Here is a 19,865-nt window from a genome sequence, read left to right on the forward strand (position 1 = left end):
TGGATGGCATTACCAACTCGATGGACATGAGTTTGAGTAAGCTCGAGGAGTAGGTGATGGACAGGGAAGCCTGGCACGCTGCAGTCCATGTGATTGAAAAGAGTCAGACCCGACTGAGCAACTGAATTGAACTGAACTGAAGAATAGCTGTCTTTGTATCTCTGAAGGGAGGGTAGAGAGACAACAGAACTAATACACCAAAAAAAAAAAGAAAAGAAAAGAACTAATACACAAAATAGTGTCTGTAATATTTTATTATGATGACACTAGAGTGGTAGCCAAAATTTATCATCTCTTAGGAATTCATAAAAAGAGACATGACGTGCATTTCTCTTCTATCCAGTTTCAATTATGTAAGTGCATCCTATGTTCTCATTTCTTATTCCAGATACACTGTTCAGAATTTAATTGCACATGAAAAAAGTTTTAAAGCTGTTATTTTGTCCATAATCTCATATGCTCCTATCATGGTTAGCGCCCGAGTTAGTTGATCTCTTAAAGCAGCAGTGGTTACCGACAAGTTGTTATTTTCCGTTTTCCACTTATCAAGTACTTGGTGGACTCTCTCACCTAGTGAAACAGTGCTGAAAAAAATTTAAATAATAACTATTTTAATTATCAGTTAGGAACATTCAACATTGTATATCTAGATTTTCAACCTAGTTTACCAGAGTGATTAAATTAACCAGTGAAGACAGTTTATATAAAAATTTAGCACAGAGTCTGACACATACACAGTAAGTGAATGTCAGTCCTATGCCAGCCCTTGTTGCCTTGTACAAAATTGACAATTCAATTAACATTTGATTCTAAGAGAGGTTTACTCAAGACCTCAATATAATTGTCGCCTATTTACTGTAGACCAGTGCATTACTGCTCCTGTACTACATGCTTTATAACTTGATTTCATGACAACTCACTTAGGTAAATCTGTTTATTTTACTAGTCGAAAATTGAGGCATACAAAAGTTAGAGGACTTATTCAGGGTCACAAAACTAGCTGGGATTTAGAGCCAGCCATTCTATTGTCAGAGTACTTGCTCTTAAATTACTGTAACCATATGAATCTCAAACATATAGTAAACTAAAATCAGTCTTTTATAACAAATTAGAGTTGATGTTCATATGAATGTTTCAGAAACATGTAATATCAACATGATATAAACCAGAAAATGAGAATAGGCTTATACTACATGTTGTCATTTATACATACCTCAATGCAGACTTATCACTTTCTGAGATTGTCAGGTTTAATTTTTGACACAAAAATTGAAAATTTGTTTCAGTAATATTCTTGGCAACTATCTTGAAGATCTTTGCTAAGATTTTCTCTACATTGGAACATAAAAGAAAATTTAGGCCATCTGTTTTTAAAAACATACTCTATTTTGAGTTAATATTATAGCTAGATTTTTTACTTCTGTGCTCTTATACAATGTATATATCAAACAAAATTGAAAAATAAAGTACAAATATACTAACTGAAATTTGAGAAGATAACAAAATATAAATTTGAACTACTCAATTCTCAATTCTAATTAACCCTAAACATAAATAACATAAATGTCAATTTCACATAAAATGTCTGTTTAAAAGAATATCATAAGCAATTTCAAAGTGATCATTAAACCCTTTAATTCTTTCAGGATTTGAAACGAATTTAACTCCTTCCTTCAGTTCTAGCTTTTTAATATGCTTCTTTGGGTATTATCCTGAGAAACCAAGTTTAAAACTACTATAAATATGGTGTACACACACATATATATGCTTGTTTTATATTCACATCATTTATTTAATGACTGTTGGCTTAGACATAGAGTGTTTTTAGTTTTAAAAAAGCTATTAGCTAATATGAACTAGATCCATCTTTCTGTTAACCAAGGTAATTTGAGAATTTTAAAAAACTAGAGATCTGCCACCCCCTCTATAATCATCTCAAATATATTCAGTGCTTTCTGTTTTAACATATTTATCTATACCATTAATCACTCAGGCTAGACTGTATGTTAATGATATAACTGAAAATCCAGTCTCCTAAATGAAATTTTAAGGAAGAGACCCCATGTTTCTTGTTAATTGCAGAATAAATATATCTCCCATGATGACTTTCTCTTCAGTCTCTGTGGTGCCAAGCTTGCAGTATGAAGGCCCCATGGGAATAAAGAAAGGAGATAAATGACTTGAATTCTCTTGTTTTTGCTGACTTTGATGTACTGTCATTGCCAGTTAAACTTTCCCTACTAGAACCACATGAACCTTCTATCCTCAGGAACTTGAGTAGCAGAATGTTAACAAGAAAGTTCAGTCATGTAACTTTACAGCCCTTCTCTAAAGTACTGTAACCTAGCAATAATACAGATCCTTAAAAAGGCCTTCAACCTTTGTTTTACAAAAGTAAACTTACCATTAAATTTCCCCTTTTATGATAGCAGAACCAACTTGCATAGCAAGTTAGAGAAAACAACTACTGTGACTTTTTATTGCTTAGGCTCCTTCCATCAATGAGGCCTTCTTGCAAAATCTTCAGAAAGGTAATCATACCTATTGTGGCTTACAGAGGACTGTAACCATATCTTTTTAGTGACCATCTCAACAGATTAAAGGATTATGATGGTATAAGCCTCTTGATTACACAGACAGGGTACATAATAGAATGATTTGGGGGGATAGTTGTATATATTCTCTTTCCCCAAATCTGGATCATTAAATTGATTTAATACTTTAAAACTGCATTAAATTGGAGGACAAAAATCTGGGTCTATTCTGAGGATTGACAGTGAGCGGCAAACTCAGAGTCCCAGGAAAAACCTTAGATGTTGGGAACCCCAACCCAGGGAAAGAATGAGACAGTGCAACTTCCATCCAAAGGCTTGAAGAAACCAGTCTCCATCTGGTGAAAGGCCATTTAAAGAAAATAGACCCGCTCTCTGAAGTAATCAGAGGAGTACTTAAGAACAGCAGAAATGAAGATTGCCTAAGGATTGCAGACAGCTGATCGTAATGAGCCAAGAACTGACGGGCATCTGTGAACTTCCTTCAAGGCCAAATATGACTTTTGAAACAACTGTATATGGTGCTATAGTCCAGAACTGATAAAAATTTCAATAGGTAGATTCTCTGAGTCTGGCCACGATCATGATGGCCACAACCTCTTGAAGAGCATCAAGGCTAATAGATGGGAAGCAACTCATCTGTGACTTAAATTTACCTGTTTTTCAATGGTTCAAATTGTAAAGACCTATATTAAATAATCTGAATTATCAAAATAAACTCCTAGCCTTCAGAAAAGGGAAGATGATAAATACTTTAATGTCCCTGCCAGATTGAAAACCTCTGATTAAAGCAAATTATTTGTTAATATACACATACCAGAAAATGACTTGTAAGCTAGCTAGTCCTCACTCATCACCTACCATCTCTTTCATCTGCCCTCTGTAGATAGCGTGCAATAGTATACAACTGTTTTCCTTTACAGATTTCCATTGGCGGTCTCAGCAAAGGGTTATCATCAAAATTTATCTCCTTCAGTGAAAAAAGGTTGTAGATACCACTAGGCAGAACTGAAAGATTATTTCCTAGCAGGAAAAAAAAATGAATTACATCCTTTTGTAAAGGAAAACTATGGAGACAAGTAACCATGTCAAGGACAGGGAGGTCTGGCATGCTGCAGTCCATGGGGTCAGGAAGAGTCGGGCGCAACATGGCGTGAAAGGGCGTCTACTGTGTCTCACCGACGCAGTGCCAGAGGAGCCTCGTGGTGCTGGCAAATCTTAAGTTCTTACTGTTGTCCACTTGCTAGGAGTGAAAAGGGGGACGTACAGAAGCAGAGCAAGGATTCTTTTTTCTCATTGAGAATGACAAGATAAGATAGGAGGCTTCCCTCTTGCAATACCAGAATGGACTTTACAGAGTAAGTGTGACAGTACTGTTTTTTTGGTAATTTTTTTAAATAAACTTTTTGTTTTCAGGAATTTCAGGTTTACAGAAAAGTTGCAGAAATTGTATGGAGCTCCTAAATACTTTTCATCTAGTTTTAGTTTCCCCTGAGGTTATCATCTCACATTATTATGTTACTTTTTCTTGGCGCATCATGCAGTGTGCAGGATCTTCAACCAGGAATTTAACCTGTGCTCTCTACAGTAGAAGCACAGAGTATTAGCCACTGGACTACCAGGGAAGTCCCCTATGTTACATTTTTAAATCCAAGAAGCTAACATTGACACAGTACTATTAAATAAGCTTTGGATGCTTCTGAATTTCATTATATTTCCATCAATGCCCTTTTTCTGCTCCAGTATCTATTCCAGGATAGCACATCGCATACAGGTATGTCTTCCAGTCGGTGAGAATTCCTCAGCCTGTCCTTGTTGCTCAAGATCTTAATGGTTTTGTATAGAACTGGTTAGGGTTTTGAAGAATATTTCTTAATATGAGTTTATCTGATATATTTTTTCAGAAATAGACTGGGGTTATGGGTTTTTGGAAAGAATGCCACAGAGATTGAGTGCTGTCTTCACCTCAGGGGTACCTGACACCCACAAGCCATCACTGGCATGTTAACCTTGATCCCTTGGCTAAAATGGGGTCTTCTAGGTTTCTGCAATGTAATGTTTTGATTTTCTCCTTTCCATACTTTTTCTTTAGAACTGGGTTATAAAGTCTGGTCCATCCTCAAAGAGTGGAGGGTAAGTTCCACTTCCTTAAATGTAATTTTTTCAAAACCACCTTAATCTATTGATAATATAAACTTGACATAAAAAGTAAAACTGTGATTACTGACAAAGAATTTATAATCATTTCAAGAGGAACTGGCCTAAAGTTTGCCTTTGTGTTATTTGTGTATTTTATGGTTATGTTATTTTAGCCAAGAATAAAGGAACCTGGTTCCTTTCAGTGAAGAAAGGTTTTAGAAACCAAGATCTGGGTCCTAGGTTGCTTATTGTTTCTTGGAGTATGTGCTGCTTCTGACTTATGTATATTCTCTCTTTCTGATATTACTAGCTCTGGGGAAAACTAGTTACCATGTCATAAGGGGGCAGACATGGCAGGGAACTCAATTCTGTTGCAAGCAGCCACATAAATATGTTTTGAAGCAAATTTGCTAGCAGTAATCAAGCCTGTCTGTAGTACCAACCAACAGGTTGGCTGTCATCTCACACAAGATTCTGAGACAGAGCAAGTCAACTAAACACCTTCTGGGTTCCTGACCCTCAGAAACTGTGTGAAATAAATATTTTATTAACTTGAGAAGCTAAATTTTGTGGAAATTTGTGGCACAGCAATAGATAATCGATATAACAGCTACCAGCTGAAAGTACTGAACTGAGATGTAAGGAGCTGCCAACTTCAGGGAAGGCGTTTGCATTTTCAGTCCAGCAACTTAAGTGCCTGATGAAGCAACAATAGCAACCAGAACAAATATCAACTTTCTTTGGAGAGAGGAGAGAATTGATGATAGACTTCAGGATTCAAAACAGAGAAACAAGAAAGTGTGGCTCACTCCCAAAAGAAAAAAACTGACTCAATTGTAGTTAACAAAAAAAGAATTTTAAAGCAGCTAATACAATGAAGTTTAAGAATATAAAGAAAGATAGTCTCGAATGAAAAAAAGGGAAATCTTGGAGGAGAGATATAAACTACGAAAAGAAAAATGGCAGTTCTAGGACTGAAATATTTAGTATCTGAAATTAAAAATTAATTGGACAGATGTAATAGAATAGAGATCATAGACAAGTCAGTAAACTTGAAGGCAGATCAATATGAGATGCTTAAAAGCTGTGTGTGTTACACACACACACTCACAGTTTTAGGGACTTGTTAGACAATATGTAAAGGTAATTGGAATCTTACCAAGAGAAGAGAGAAAATGAAGCAGAAAAAATTTTTGAAGAAATAGGTTAAAAGTCCCCAACTTAGTAAAATATCCAGACCAGAAACAGCAAAATCCAAGCAGTATAAATAAACATGAAAACCACACCTAGAATGAATGTCACAGAAAGTTCAGAGTAATCCTCTCAAAAAATCAGGTCCTCTACTTCAATCAATCAAAAGTTGGAAAGCAATGATAGAATCAGCTTTTTCAGAATTCTGGCATTTACTCCAGAATTTTACAGTTAGTAGGATACTGCTCAAGGAAGAAAAAGGCAGAAGAATTTTGGTAAGAGAGCACTTTGACTTTTTCACTCATCTCCCTACCACTCTCCATTTCCCAGGCAGCAGCAGTCAAAGAGCGGGCTGGGGCAGCCTGCGTTCCTGGCACAGCGTGCTGGTATCAGAAAGCCAGCATAGACTTTGTTCTTTTAATACTGTGGTTTTGCATTCTGACCTGTCTGCTGATTTCCTGATGGACTGGCACAGAGAATGACCTTTGTTTTGCTACCCTGGCTCAGACAGTTGTTGTCCCATGTAAAGACATACACTGTCTCCCTGTCCCCTACAAGGGAGGGCGGCAAAGAACAGCAGACAAAGCAGCAAACAAATTCAAAAGCCAAGGAAGGAGAAGGCTGAGGAGGAAGTTTCTTGGGGGAATTAGGGCTCAGAAGAGCCACAGTATTTTCTGGGGGAAATGGAATGCAATAAGCACATTCAGAACTGGACACATGCCCAGAAGAAAACTGAGAGAATCCTAGGCTTGCACCTGAGGTGGATTTTTGGGCTTCACACAATCAGGAAAAGACTAAGACAGAGTCTTAGGTGGCCTGGCTTAGTGTTAAAGTGCCCCGGCTTAGAGATAAACTGCAAAGACTGGGAAAGTAGTATTTTCTTTTATGGCTCTGGGTATTGAAGGACAGAAGAAGAAATCCATGCAAATACTAACCAAAGAGCTGGGGTGGTTTTAGTAATATCAGATAACAAAGACTCTGAGTCAGTAACTGTTATAAAAGACAAAGGACAGTATATATTGATAAGAGGATCATTACATCAAGAAGATATAACAATTAGAAGTATGTACAAACCAAACAACAGAGCCCCAAAACATACTGGGCAAATACTGATAGGATTGAAGGGAAAATCTGGTGGTTTTACAATAATAAATGGAAGCTTCAATACCTCACTTTCAGTAATGGATAGAACATTTAGACAAAAGTCATTTAGGGGACTTGAACAGCACTATAAAACAATTAAACCCAATAGATATACATATAACATTCCAACAGCAGAATACACGATTTTCTCAAGTACACATAGAATATTCTCCATGATAGGCTATATGTTAAGGTGCAAAACAAATCTCATTAAGATTGATTAAAAAAAAAACATACAGTATATCTTTTCTGACCACAGTGGCATGACACTACCAAAAATAATGGAAGGAAAATTGAAAACTTTACTAATTTAAGCAGCATGCCAAATTTAAGCTACCACTGTGTCAAAGGTGGAATCAAAAAGGAAATTATAAAATGCAAAGATAAAATGAAAACACAATAACCAAAAATTATAGATGCAGCAGAAGCAGTGCTGAAGATGAAATCTATAGCTGAAAATACCAACACTAAAAAAGAATATCAATGTAATTACTTTATATATAAATTAACTAGAAAAATATAAGTAAATTAACCCAAAACTATCAGGAAGAGGAGGAAATAAAAATTGCAAGCATGTTCAGTCAATCAGTTGTGTCCAACTCTCTGCAACCCCATGGACTGTAGCCCCCCAGGCTCCTCTGTCCGTGGAATTTTCCAGGCAAGAATACTGAAGTGGGTTACTATTTCCCACTCCAGGGGATCTTCCTGACCCAGAGATTGAACCCACGTCTCCTGCATCTCCTGTGTTGGCAAGCAGATTCTTTACCACTGAGCCACTTGGGAATTTTTAGAGCAGATATAAATGAAATAGAGAATCAATAGAATCAACAAAACCAAAAGATGGTTCTTTGAAAAGATCAACAAAATTGATAAACCTTTAGTTCATTGGACTAAGGAAAAAGAAAGATTCAAATTACTAAAATCAGAAATGAAAGTAGAAACATTACTACTGATTCTACAGAAGTAAAAGATTGTAGAGTACTATGACCATTATTATACCAGCAAACTGGATAATCTAGAGGAAATGGACAAATAGCGAGAAACACAAAACCTGCCAAGACTAAATCATGGAGAAAGACGGAAAATCTGAATAGATCTATGGCTAGAAAGAAGACAGAAGCAGTAATCAAATATCCTCCAACAAAGAAGAACCCTACAACTTGTGGCTTCACTGGTGAATTCTACCAAATATTTAAAGAACATCTAATGCCAGTCCTCAAACTCTTTCAGAAAATTGAAGAGGACCGAACACTTCATAACTCATTTCATGAAGCTGCCATTACCCTGATACCAAAGCCAGAAAAAGACACTTCAGGAAATGAAAACTACAGATCAATATCCTTTTTGCACCAATCCTCAACAAAATAAGAGCAAATGAAATCTAGCAAAATATTAAAAGAATTATACACCATTGTGAGGTGGGATTTATCTTGAAATGCAAGGATGGTACAATATAAGAAAATCAATCAGTGTAACATGTGATATTAAGAGAAAAAAGAATAAAAGCTCATGATTCTCTCAATGATACAGAAAAGTCATTTGACAAAATTCAATACCATTTTATTAAAAACAATCATATTTGTGTTTTTCTAATAATAGTCCTTCAAAATACATGAATAAAATTGATAACTAAAGCAAAAATCATACAAATTCCACAGTCCTACTTGTAGATTTTAATGCCTCTCCAAAGCAACTAATACAAGACAGTATACCAATGAAGACAGAATATTCCAACAAGATTATCAACCAGTACTTATATGATATTTATAAAACACTGTACCTAACACTTGCAGAATATACTTTTTTAGAGCATGTGGTATGATTATCAAGGACGGAAAAAAATGGGTGGAAAAAAATGGGTAGAAAAAAGATATACACCAATTTCAGTACAGTGGTTACTTCTAGTTTGGTTATTGTTGTTTAGTTGCTTAGTTATGTGTGACTCTGCAACCGCATGGATGGTAGTCTGCCAGCCTCCTCTGTCCATGGGATTTCCCAAGCAAGAATACTGGAGTGGGTTGCCATTTCTTTCTCCAGGAGATCTTTCCCACCCAGGGATCAAACCTGCGTCTCCTGCATTATCAGTGGATTCTTTACCAGTAGCCACCTGCCCCTACTTCCAGTCTTGGGGAGAAGTACAAAAGAAGTTTCGATTCTGTTTTATTTCTTAACATTCAAAAATACCTCAAGTATACATGTATCCCCTCTTATGACTGATTCATGTTGAGGTTTGACAGAAAACAACAAAGTTCTGTAAAGCAATTATCCTTCAATAAATATTTAAGTTAATTTAAAAAAAAGAATGAAAAAAACTCAAGTAAATGATTTCTTATACCTCAGAGTAAGCACATAAGTGGTTTTTTCTGTAAGCCTGAAATACTTTATAATAAAAATTAAGAAAAATACTAGTCTAGCTTTGAGAATTCTGATATTTTCAGAATGACTTACTTTTGTTGTTGTAATTGAAGTGATTTACTTTGTAAAAGACTATAAGATGTTAGATTACTATAGGGTGTAGGAGTGGGCTGAGGGTAGCCAGCAGGAAAGGAAAATAGAGAAAATGCTGACCTAAGGTTGTGTGTGGAGACGGAGGGAGGTCAGGTTCACAAAGGGAAGAAATACTGAATGATTAGGTATAGGCAGAGAAGACAGAAAAGAATGAAAATATGTTCAAGTTCCCCAGCTAGATCATAACCTCTTTCAGGGAAGGAACTGGACTTTAGGCTTTGTTCCCATTTTCTGTATGTGCAGTAACCATTTCCTTCCAATGGGCACTTAATACATTGTGTTGAGTGTTTGCCATTCTGTCTTGTCAGCAAAATGTGCAACCTAGAAACTAAAACTCAACTTATTAATAACGCTTATTGATTATACTTGACACTCACCACTCAAGTTTAGCCGTTGGAGAGCATTTAAAGATAGAAAAGATGGCGGCAGATATCTTATTTGATTGTTGTCTGCGTTTAGACTAACCAGACTTCTCAGTTCCCCTATATTTGTTGGCATCTCTCTGATTGCATTATTTGAAATATCAAGTCCTTTAAGTTTAGTCATATTAGACAGCTCTTCTGGAAGTCTTGTTAGCTGTAACAAAGGTTAAACAATTATATTTTTAATAAATATTTCTATGGTGAAAACTTTTCTCTGAAATAAAAGTAGAGAGATTTTTTTTTTGTTGTTCCAAAAAAGGAGATATTTTCACTATGTCACAAAGTCTTTGTGATTCCTTTCTTTAATAAAACCCACAACAAATTGTGTAACATCCACATATCTCCCCCATTCTGACTGATGCTACCTATTCAACCCTGTGGCTTACTAACTACTTTTTTCACTCACCCAACGCTTGATGTTCAGTGCCACCTTATCCCTCCTGTCCCTAAAGCTTACCCAGCTTTGATTTATTCTCCCTGAAGTCTTTCTAAATGATTCTCTTCCATATTTGATCTCTTTCCTCCTACTCTCATCAACATAGCTTTTTATTAATCCCTTGTGTATTCTCCTTGGATTTTTAAATGACATATAGTTTTTGTATGCATGTTCCCAATCATGATACATTTTGAGTAAGTGCTCATTAATTCCTTTGTAATAGACACACACAGTTTGGCAATGTAGCTTCCAATGAAAATTCCTAGTACAAAAAGGATTGCAAAGTAACAGGAATTAAGATACTCTGCTAAGGCAAAGAAGAAATATGCATCTTCAGAAAAAAATAAGGTCATCACAAGTGGCTTCTGAAATAGAGGAAGTCCTGTGAGTGAAAAAAAGTGTTTTGAATATATGGGCCCCTCAAAAATAATCAGACAACAAGGTAAATACTACATATCGAGTTCAGTGCTCTTCCATGTATAAAAGAAGCATAATAGATGATCCTAACTTCAGGGAGATTAAAATTCAGTTTGGGAACAAAATGCATGTGTGCATGCTCAGTCACTTCAGTGGTGTCCGACTCTTTGCAACCCTGTGGACTGTAGCCTGATAGGCTACTCTGTCCATGGGATTCTCCAGGCTAGAATACTGGGGTGGGTTGCCATGCCCTCCTCCAGGGGATCTTCCTGACCCAGGGACCAAACCTGCATCTCTTCTCCTCCATTGGCAGGTGGGTTCTTTACCACTAGCGCCACCTGGGAAGCCCAAAATATACACATATGAAACAATCAGAAATCAGCACTAATCAATAAGTAATTCAGTGCCAAAATAATGTTAACAATAATATATAGAGAGAGAATTTAGGGAATGTATATCAGCATAAATGAGAGAACAAAAAAGAAGTTTCATGTAGTTTCAGATGGGAGTCAAATGGCTTTTTGAGAATGAATAGGATTGTATAGAAGTTACAGGACACTTCAGGCAAGACAAATATCACGCATAAAAATGGCCAGTGAAAAGCTGACAAGTAAAGAGGTGATAGGAATCAGAAGGAGATATATTTAGAGAAGGAATATGGAACCAACCTCTGGCAAGACTTGAAATCTGGGCCTATTGGGAGGAATCTGATCAATACAAATAGCTAGGTCTACAATTTGACATTGTTTCAAACAAATATTCTTGAACAATTTGCTCAGCATTTCTTAGAGGAAGTGCCTGAGAACTGTGTGATTGAGAGAGCTACTCTGAAAGGAAAACTCCTGTTGGGCATCCTGCACTCAGCAAAATAAAAGCCCTGTAATTAACCTGATTCCTGTTCTTCAGATGACTGTACAGTGAATATATGCTGTTATATAGATTAATCTTTTGAGTATATTACCTTCACCCCAAGAGGGTTATCAAAGTGACCTTTCCAATGATAGAGGATATTCCTTTTGAAAGGAATTTTGATACATCATTTTTCTCATTTGATGACCTTCAAATTGATGTTTTAATGACATGGCATTTGGCAACCGTCCACCCATCCAAGGAATCTAGATTCCTAAGAATGGCCCTGTGAAATGAAAGCTGATAGTTTTGATGAGTCCTGAGAAAAGGAAGGAGACAGAATCAAAGAGAATAGCAGAAGTTTCCCAGAGTAGTCTAGGCATGAACGGAGCAATGAGCATGGACCAGGATGGAGCCAGTGACACTGGAAAATCAGAGAGAGGATCCAAGAGCTTTTTCAGAGGAAAAATGAAATTGCTTTGGTGTGAGATTCAGTATGATTGGTGATGGTTCCATGATTTCTAGATTGGCAGGTCTGAAGAAAGTGGCATGACAAACAGAAATGGGGGAATTTTGAAGGGAGTTGCATTAGAAAGAAAGGTGGGTTTGATTTTGAAGTTATATTGAGTTTGAGACAGTAGAAGAATAACAGAAGAGAGAGTATGCAGGGAGTCTGTGGTACTAGTGCACTGGTGAACGTTAGCTCCAGACATCTGGGTCTGAGAGGCACGTGCATGCTGAGGTCTAGGAAGCAGTTAATAGGAAAGAGAAAATTAAAGACATAACTTTGTAGATTTCCCTAGTAAGATATAAGAAGAGAACGTGAGAGGATTATAAATCAGCCAAGGAATCAGTTGACAATTATAGTACAGAACTAAAACATGTCTTTTAGTATAAGAGAAACTTTTAAAATATAACATGTATTATTATTCATTCCATCTACTTAAGCAACTATTTTCTGGAGTAGTCTTTCTGGAAAATGTATATATAGCAGATAGGTTTAAAAAATAACTTTGGGAAATGTGGGTTAAATAGAGACAAACCAATCTCTTTGTGCAGGCCACTTGAGAGCTTTTAATGTTTTGAATCCATTGCGATTCTCAAAGAGCCCAGTACTTCTCAAAGCTCATGGGCCTAGTATTTTTTAGTAACAGACTCTGGTAAATCTTGGGCTTCCCTTGTGGCTCAGACGGTAAAGAATTTGCCTGGAATCTTCCGGGAGACCTGGGTTTGATGCCTGGGTCGGGAAGATCCCCTGGAGGAGGAGCTGGCAACCCACTCCAGTATTCTTGCCTGAACAGAGGAGCAAGAATTCCATGGACGGAGGAGCCTGGTGGACTCTGGTCCATGAGGTTGCAAAGAGTTGGACACATAACACATACACACACACTAGGAAATCTTGCTATCCATAATAGTCCCTTGTGACTTGTGTGACTTGTGAAAGTCGCTCAGTTGTATCTGACTCTTTGTGACCTCATGGACTCTACAGTTTATGGAATCCTCCAGGCCAGAACAGTGGAGTGGGTAGCCTTTCCCTTCTCCAGGGGATCTTCCCAACCCAGGGATCAAACCCAGGTCTCCCGCACTGCAGGAGAATTCTTTACCAGCTGAGCCAGCAGGGAAACCCAAGAACACTGGGGTGGGTAGCCTGTCCCTTCTCCAGATAATAGTCAAGCCTCTATCAAATTAATTTGACTGTGGTGGTCAGATTAAAGATACCTAGGTAATAGCTGTGTCCTTTTCACTTGTTTACTGAGATCTTAATATATAAATCAGATCTTAATATATAAATCAAATTCTTTGATTTTTAAAAATATTTCCATAAAATTCAGTCAGTGTTGAGTAAACTGAAATGCTGTAAGAACATTTATACCCATTGATCTAGCAGTTCTTTAGGGGAAATTCCATAGGGAAATAGTAAAATATGAAAAGGGTACATTTATGAAGAACTTCATCATAGCATTATTTATGATGATGAAAAATGGAAACATCACAGAATGCTTAACAAGAGAGGATTAGTTACACATATCATGCATTGGTTATAAAAATTATTGGGAAGATTATGTTATGAGTAAATTCTTATATGTTAAGTGAAAATAGAAGACTTTAAAATTGAGTATACAATATTTCTACAATTGCTTATGAAATCATATTAATAAGAAAAAGCAAGAGTAAAAGTAAGTTGTATCAACATATGTCCGTTAGTTGTATTGTGATGGTATGCTTGTGGAATTTATTTTTACTTCTTTTTTGTCAATTTTCCAAATCTTCAATAATGTGTTTATGTTACATCTGTAAGTTAAGTGAAAATAAATCTATAAATTTGTCACCTTTAATTACTTGGCATTTCATTTTAGTGAAATGTTTTCCTGTTAAACTCTTGTGTTGAAAAGTTTATTTGTAAGCCATGTTTGAGGTTAAAAAATAAAATATTTCAGCTAAATTAAACACACACACACTGCAGCTGAGATTTGGATCCCCTCAGCCCTCCCTTCCCCACAAAGCCCAAGCCGTCTGTCTCTTACCTTTCTCCCATTTATCTGGCTTATGTTCAACTCTTCCAGTGACTGAAGATGGCAAAGTTCAGTAGGAAAATATATAAACTGATTGTTTGAAAGGTTTAATTTCTGGATTCCTCTTAAGTTACAGATCTCTGAAGGTATAGTCTGTATTTGGTTTTCTGAAAGATCAAGTACTCGCAAATTGTCTAAAGTACACACTTCTATGGGGAAAGTTTCCAGCTTATTACAGCATAAAATAAGGACATGGAGTGATACCATGTTGGAAATAGATGGCGGAATTTTCCTTATTTTGTTTTTACCAAGATCTAGGTATTCAAGATTAATAAGAGAACATAAGTGCTCAGAAAATATGAGGAGTTTGTTTTCATTAAATTCTAAATGAAGCAGTTGTTTATTGAAAGATATGTCTACAGGTATTTCTGAAATATAATTTCCATTGAAACTCAAATAATAAAGAGAACCTAAAGCACACAAACCTAGTGGGAAATACATTATTTTATTATAACTCAATTCAACTTTAGCTATGTTTTTGCAGTTTTTTATTTCAATGGGAAAATCTGTGATAAAATTTCCTGAAAATTCTAGGCTGAACAGATTATTAAGATGTGAAATATATTCAGGTATTTTCACTAGATAATTTCTGTTTATATGGAGTTTTCTTAAGTTTTTAAGCTTATGGATGTTCTTAGGAAGTTCTGTTAATTTATTATCACTAAGACTAAGGCATTCCAACACTGCACAGTGGGAAATGTTCTCTGGCATGTCTTTCAATAAATTTTTATCAAGTATTAGAATCCTAAGTTCCTTAAAATTCTCAATTTTGTTTGAAATAACTTCCAATTTATTGTCTGTCAGTTGGAGTTCTTTCATTTTGAGCAATAAAAAAATTTCCACAGCCAAAAAGGTAAGTTTATTGTGATCCAGTAAAAGTTTTTCTAAATTTTTAAGCTCCTTAATTTCTTTTGGCAAACTGTTTATCAGGTTTCCAGTAAGATTTAGTGAAATTAACTTGGGAAGGAAGCACAAAGCTTTAGGAAATATTGTTAACTGATTATATTCCAGATTAAGAGCCCTCAAGTTTTTCAAACTAGACAGGGCATCTGGTATATGTCTTAACTTATTTTTAGCCAAATTTAAAATTTCCAAGTTTTTAAGACTTTCCAAGCCAGAAGGAAAATCCTCAATGCAATTGTTATTTAAAAACAGTTTCCTGATATTCCCAAGCTGTGATATTTCTTTAGGTATATGTGATATTTGGTTGTGACTGACATTTAATAGTTTTAAATTATGAAGTAATTGAATTTCAGATGGAAGTGTTGATAGCCCATTTTTTTGTATGGATAGAATTTCAAGTCCTAGCATATCCCTTGAGTCTGCCCCTTTAAAACTTTTGATTTCATTCTCATCTAAATACAGATATTTTACATATTTGACTTTTAAAATGTCCTTAGGGAATTCTTGTAAACCCTTGGCTTTGAGGTTAATTGTAAAGTTATCTGATGGTAAGCCAGATCCTTCCTGATTTTCTTCAGAGAGTTGTGGACTAATTTTTCCTAATGTTTCATGAGGCAGGGAGTCAACAAAAGCCTGATATTCAGTCCTCATCTCAGTTTCTGATAATGATGAACTTTGTGAAACTCCAGTTTTTGACTGCAGGCTGTCATATGTAGTAATCGTTTCAGAAAATTGGAGAGTTTTCCTTTGTTCTTCATATTTCTTAGACTTACTTCCAAAGGAGGATGTTGATGTATCATCATGTATAGCTAATGTGTTCTTTCTAGGAAGCGTTTCATAAATTTGGTTGGAAGATGTCTCATCAGAATCTTCCTTTAACAAGTTTGATGCTTCTTTAGTAAGTCCAGATTCCTCCACTGACCATGATCTAGATTCTTTTCTAAATCGACTAATGATATCCTCTAGCTCTTCTGAAGTATGCTTCTTTTCAGACATCTTATTTGTGGGTATATTTTATACCAATACAAGATTGTAACTCAGTTATAATTTTCATGTTTAATTTTTTCCTTTGAACCTACAAAACAAATGTTAATGTTAAGAGATATAATACAGATGTTAAAGTTACAAAAGAATTTTAATACAATAATTTTTATTCTGTAATGAATAATTTCATAATCATTAAAAAACATTTATAACTAATTAACATATATAATTACTGGCTAAAGACATTTATTGATTGGATGCATTTATCACATGATACTCTTAAAATCACATTAAGATTATAGAAAGGAATAAAAATATCAAAGAAAATGAGAAAGGACACATAAGGGAATGAAAGAACTCAACTTTTTGGAAGACAGGGTGTAGCCAGTGACTCCCTCATGCCCCATGTAGAGAGAGTATCATTCTCATTGTGGGTATGTTTACATATGGTAGATTTACATATGGTATTGAAGTATCTTGTTCCAACAAATTCAGTGTGTATGACAATTCTCCAATAGGTGAAAGTAAAATGTCTTAAGGAAAGGGGCAAGTCTCAATAAAAGTAAACTAGAGGTAAAACAACCTTTTCAAGGACTAATGCCTGACTTTAAGTCTTTCGTGTAACTCTTGAGGACCTGCACAGCTAGGGAGCAACCTCCTCAAGAGGTTTGAATCCGACCTCTGTAGGTCCCTCTTTCAAGTTTATGGGTTTTAACAGCCCAACCTGCATCCCTAGGGGTGGAAGCTGCTTCTTGTATTTATTGTCTCTGTTGCTGCAGCCTCACTTTTACCTTTTCAGTACTCCAATACCTGTCTACACAACTCCCTATATTAACAAATTATTATTATTATTAATTGAAATATGGTTGATGCATAGTCTTGTGTTAGGTTCAGGTGTATAGCAAAGTGACTCAGTAATATTTTTGCAGATTATCTTCCATTGTAGGTTATTACAAGATATTGAATATAGTTCCCTGTGTGATGCAGTAAATCCATGTTGCTTACCTATTTTATGTATAGTACTTTGTATCTGTTAGTCCCATATTCCTCTAATTTATCTCCCTCTACCACCTTTCCCCTTTGGTAACCATAAGTTTTTTTTTTTTTTGATGCCTATGAGTCTATTTCTGTTTTGCATATATATTCATTTGTATTTTTTTTTAGAGTCCACATGTAAGTGATACCATATAATACTTGTCTTTATCTGACTTGCTTCTCTAAGAATAATATTCTCTTGGTCCATCGTATTTCTGCAAATGGTGATATTTCATTCTTTTTTATGGCTAAGTATTATTCCATCACACACACACACCACATCTTCTTAAGGGAGCCATCTGTTGATGAGTTCCATGCCTTGGTTATTGTAAATAGTGCTTCCATGAACATTAGTGTGTGTATCTTTTTAATTAGAGTTTTCATCTTTTCCAGATATATACCCAGGAGTGGAATTGCTGGATTATGTGGTAGCTATGTTTTAAAGAAACCTCCATACTGTTTTCCATAGTGGTTACACCAATTTACCTTCCCACCAACCGTGTAGAGGGTTTCCTTTTCTCCACATCACCTCCAGCATTTATTATTTGTAGACAACGGCCATTGTGACTCATGTGAAGTGCTACCTCATTGTGGTTTTGACTTGCATTTCTTTAATAATTAGAGATGTTGAGCATTTTTTATGCATCTATATGTCTTCTCTGAATAAATGTCTATTTAGACTTTTTTTGGTTTGGTTGTTTTCTACAATGTTGAGTTATATGAGCTGTTTGTATATTTTGGATATTAATCCTTTGTTGTATTATTCAAAAATATTTTCTCCCATTCCGTATGTTGCCTTTTCATTTTGTTGGTGGTTTCCCGTGCTTTGCAAAAGCTCTAAGTTTGATTAGGTCCTGTTTGTTTATTTTTGCTTTCATTTCTTTTGCCTTGGGAGACTGATCTAAGAAAATATTACTATGATTTATATCAGGATGTCTTGACCATATTTTGTTCTAGGAGTTTAATGGAATCATGTCTTATATTTAATTCCTTAAGCCATTGTGACTTTATTTTTGTATGTGGTGTGAGACAGTGTCCTAATTTCATTGATTTACTTGTAGTTGTCCAATTTTCCCAACACCACTTGTTAAGAGTCTTTTCTCCTTTGTATATGCTTATCTTCTTTGTAGTAAATTAATGAACTATAGATGTGTGTTTGCTCCTGGGCTCTTTATTCTGTTCCATTTACCCATATGTCTGTTTTTGTGTCAGTACTGTGATGTTTTGATTACTGCATATTTGTAGTATAGTCTGAAGTCTGTTTTTTTTTTTTTTTTTTTTAGTCTGAAGTCTTGAAGGGTTATGCCTCCAACTTTGTTCATTTTCCTCAGGATTGCTTTGGCAATTCTAGGTCTTTTGTGGCTCCATATAAAATTTAGGATTATTTATTATAGTTTGTAGAAAATGTCATGCATATATTGATAGGGATTGCATTAAATCTGTAGATTGCATTGTATGGCCATTTTAACAGTATTAATTCTTCCAATCCAAGAGCATCGGGTATCTCTTGATTTCTTTGACTCACCTTCAATTTCCTTATCAATGGTTTGTAGTTTTCATTGTATAAATCTTTTCCATTCTTGGTTAAGTTTATTCCTAGGTATTTCTTAAGTTACTTTTCAACAGGATTTTTTAAAAACTTTCTGACATTTCATTGTTAGTGTAAAGAAATGCAACAGATTTATATATATCAATCTTATATTCTGCTACCTTGCTGAATTCATGGATTAGTTCTAATAATTTTTGTATGGAGATTTTAGGGTTCTCTATATAGATTATCATGACACCTGGAAATAGTGATAGTTTTACCTCTTCATTTCCAATTTGTATGCCTTTGATTTCTTTTTCATGCCTGATTGCTGTGGCTGGGACGTCTAATACTATAATGAATAGAAGTGGTGAGAGTGGGTATCCTGTCTAGTTTCTGAATTTAGTAGAAAGGCTTTCAGCTTTTCACCATTGAATATTATGTTGACTGTGAGTTTTTCACAAATGGCTTTTATTATTTGAGATATGTTCCTCTCTACCCACTTTGGTAAGAGTTTTTATCATGAATGGATATTGAATTTTGTCAAATGCTTTTTCTTCATCCATTGAGATGATCATGTGGTTTTTGTCTTTTCTTCTCTTGATGTAGTGTATCAACTGATTGATTTACATATGTTGAACTATCCTTGTAACCCTGGAATGAATCTAACTTGATTATGGTGTATGATCCTTTATGTATTATTGGATTCAGTTTCCTAATATTTGTTGATAATTTTTGCATCTATAGTCATCAAATATATGGACCTGTAATTTTCTTTTTTCTTGTGTCTTTGTCTGGTTTAGGTATAAGGGTAAGTGATTTCATGGAATGAATTTCCCTCCTTTTCAGTTTTTTGGAATAATTTGTGAAGGATCAGTGTAAGATCTTTGTATGTTTGGTAGAATTCTTAAGCTGTTCAGTCCTAGACTTGTTTGCACAGAATTTTATTATGGATTATGTTTTACTTCTAGTGATTGGTCTGTTCAAATTATCTGTTTCTTTTTGACCCAGTTTTGGCAAGTTATGTGTTTCTAGAAATGGGTCCATTTCTTCCAGGTTTCCTAGCATATAATTATTCTTAATATTATTATTTTTTTATTTCTGTGGTATCAGTTGTTATTTCTCTTAATTTCTTATTTTGTTGAATTTGGGTTCCCTCTCTTTTCTTCTTGGTAAACCATTCAA

The 19,865-nt window shown here is 35.3% G+C and overlaps 1 protein-coding gene across 2 annotated transcripts in view; it reads right to left on the reverse strand.

The window, feature by feature from the left end:
- Positions 1–268: 268 nt before the first annotated feature.
- LRRD1 (leucine rich repeats and death domain containing 1) overlaps positions 269–19,865 on the reverse strand; it is a 31,969-nt gene continuing 12,372 nt past the window's right edge. The window contains exons 2-6 of one of the 2 annotated variants that reach the window (XM_065938583.1): positions 14,183–16,208; positions 9,911–10,109; positions 3,414–3,575; positions 1,214–1,331; positions 269–584 (exon numbers count right to left, since the gene is read on the reverse strand). In XM_065938583.1, coding sequence (XP_065794655.1) covers positions 398–584; positions 1,214–1,331; positions 3,414–3,575; positions 9,911–10,109; positions 14,183–16,129 — 2,613 coding nt within the window. In that variant the 5' untranslated portion in view covers positions 16,130–16,208 and the 3' untranslated portion in view covers positions 269–397. The remainder of the gene's footprint in view (positions 585–1,213; positions 1,332–3,413; positions 3,576–9,910; positions 10,110–14,182; positions 16,209–19,865) is intronic. The other variant, XM_065938584.1, reaches the window with a different exon arrangement.

This window comes from Muntiacus reevesi, chromosome 6 (genome assembly GCF_963930625.1).
Source record: "Muntiacus reevesi chromosome 6, mMunRee1.1, whole genome shotgun sequence".
In the NCBI taxonomy this organism is placed as follows: Eukaryota; Metazoa; Chordata; class Mammalia; order Artiodactyla; family Cervidae; genus Muntiacus; species Muntiacus reevesi.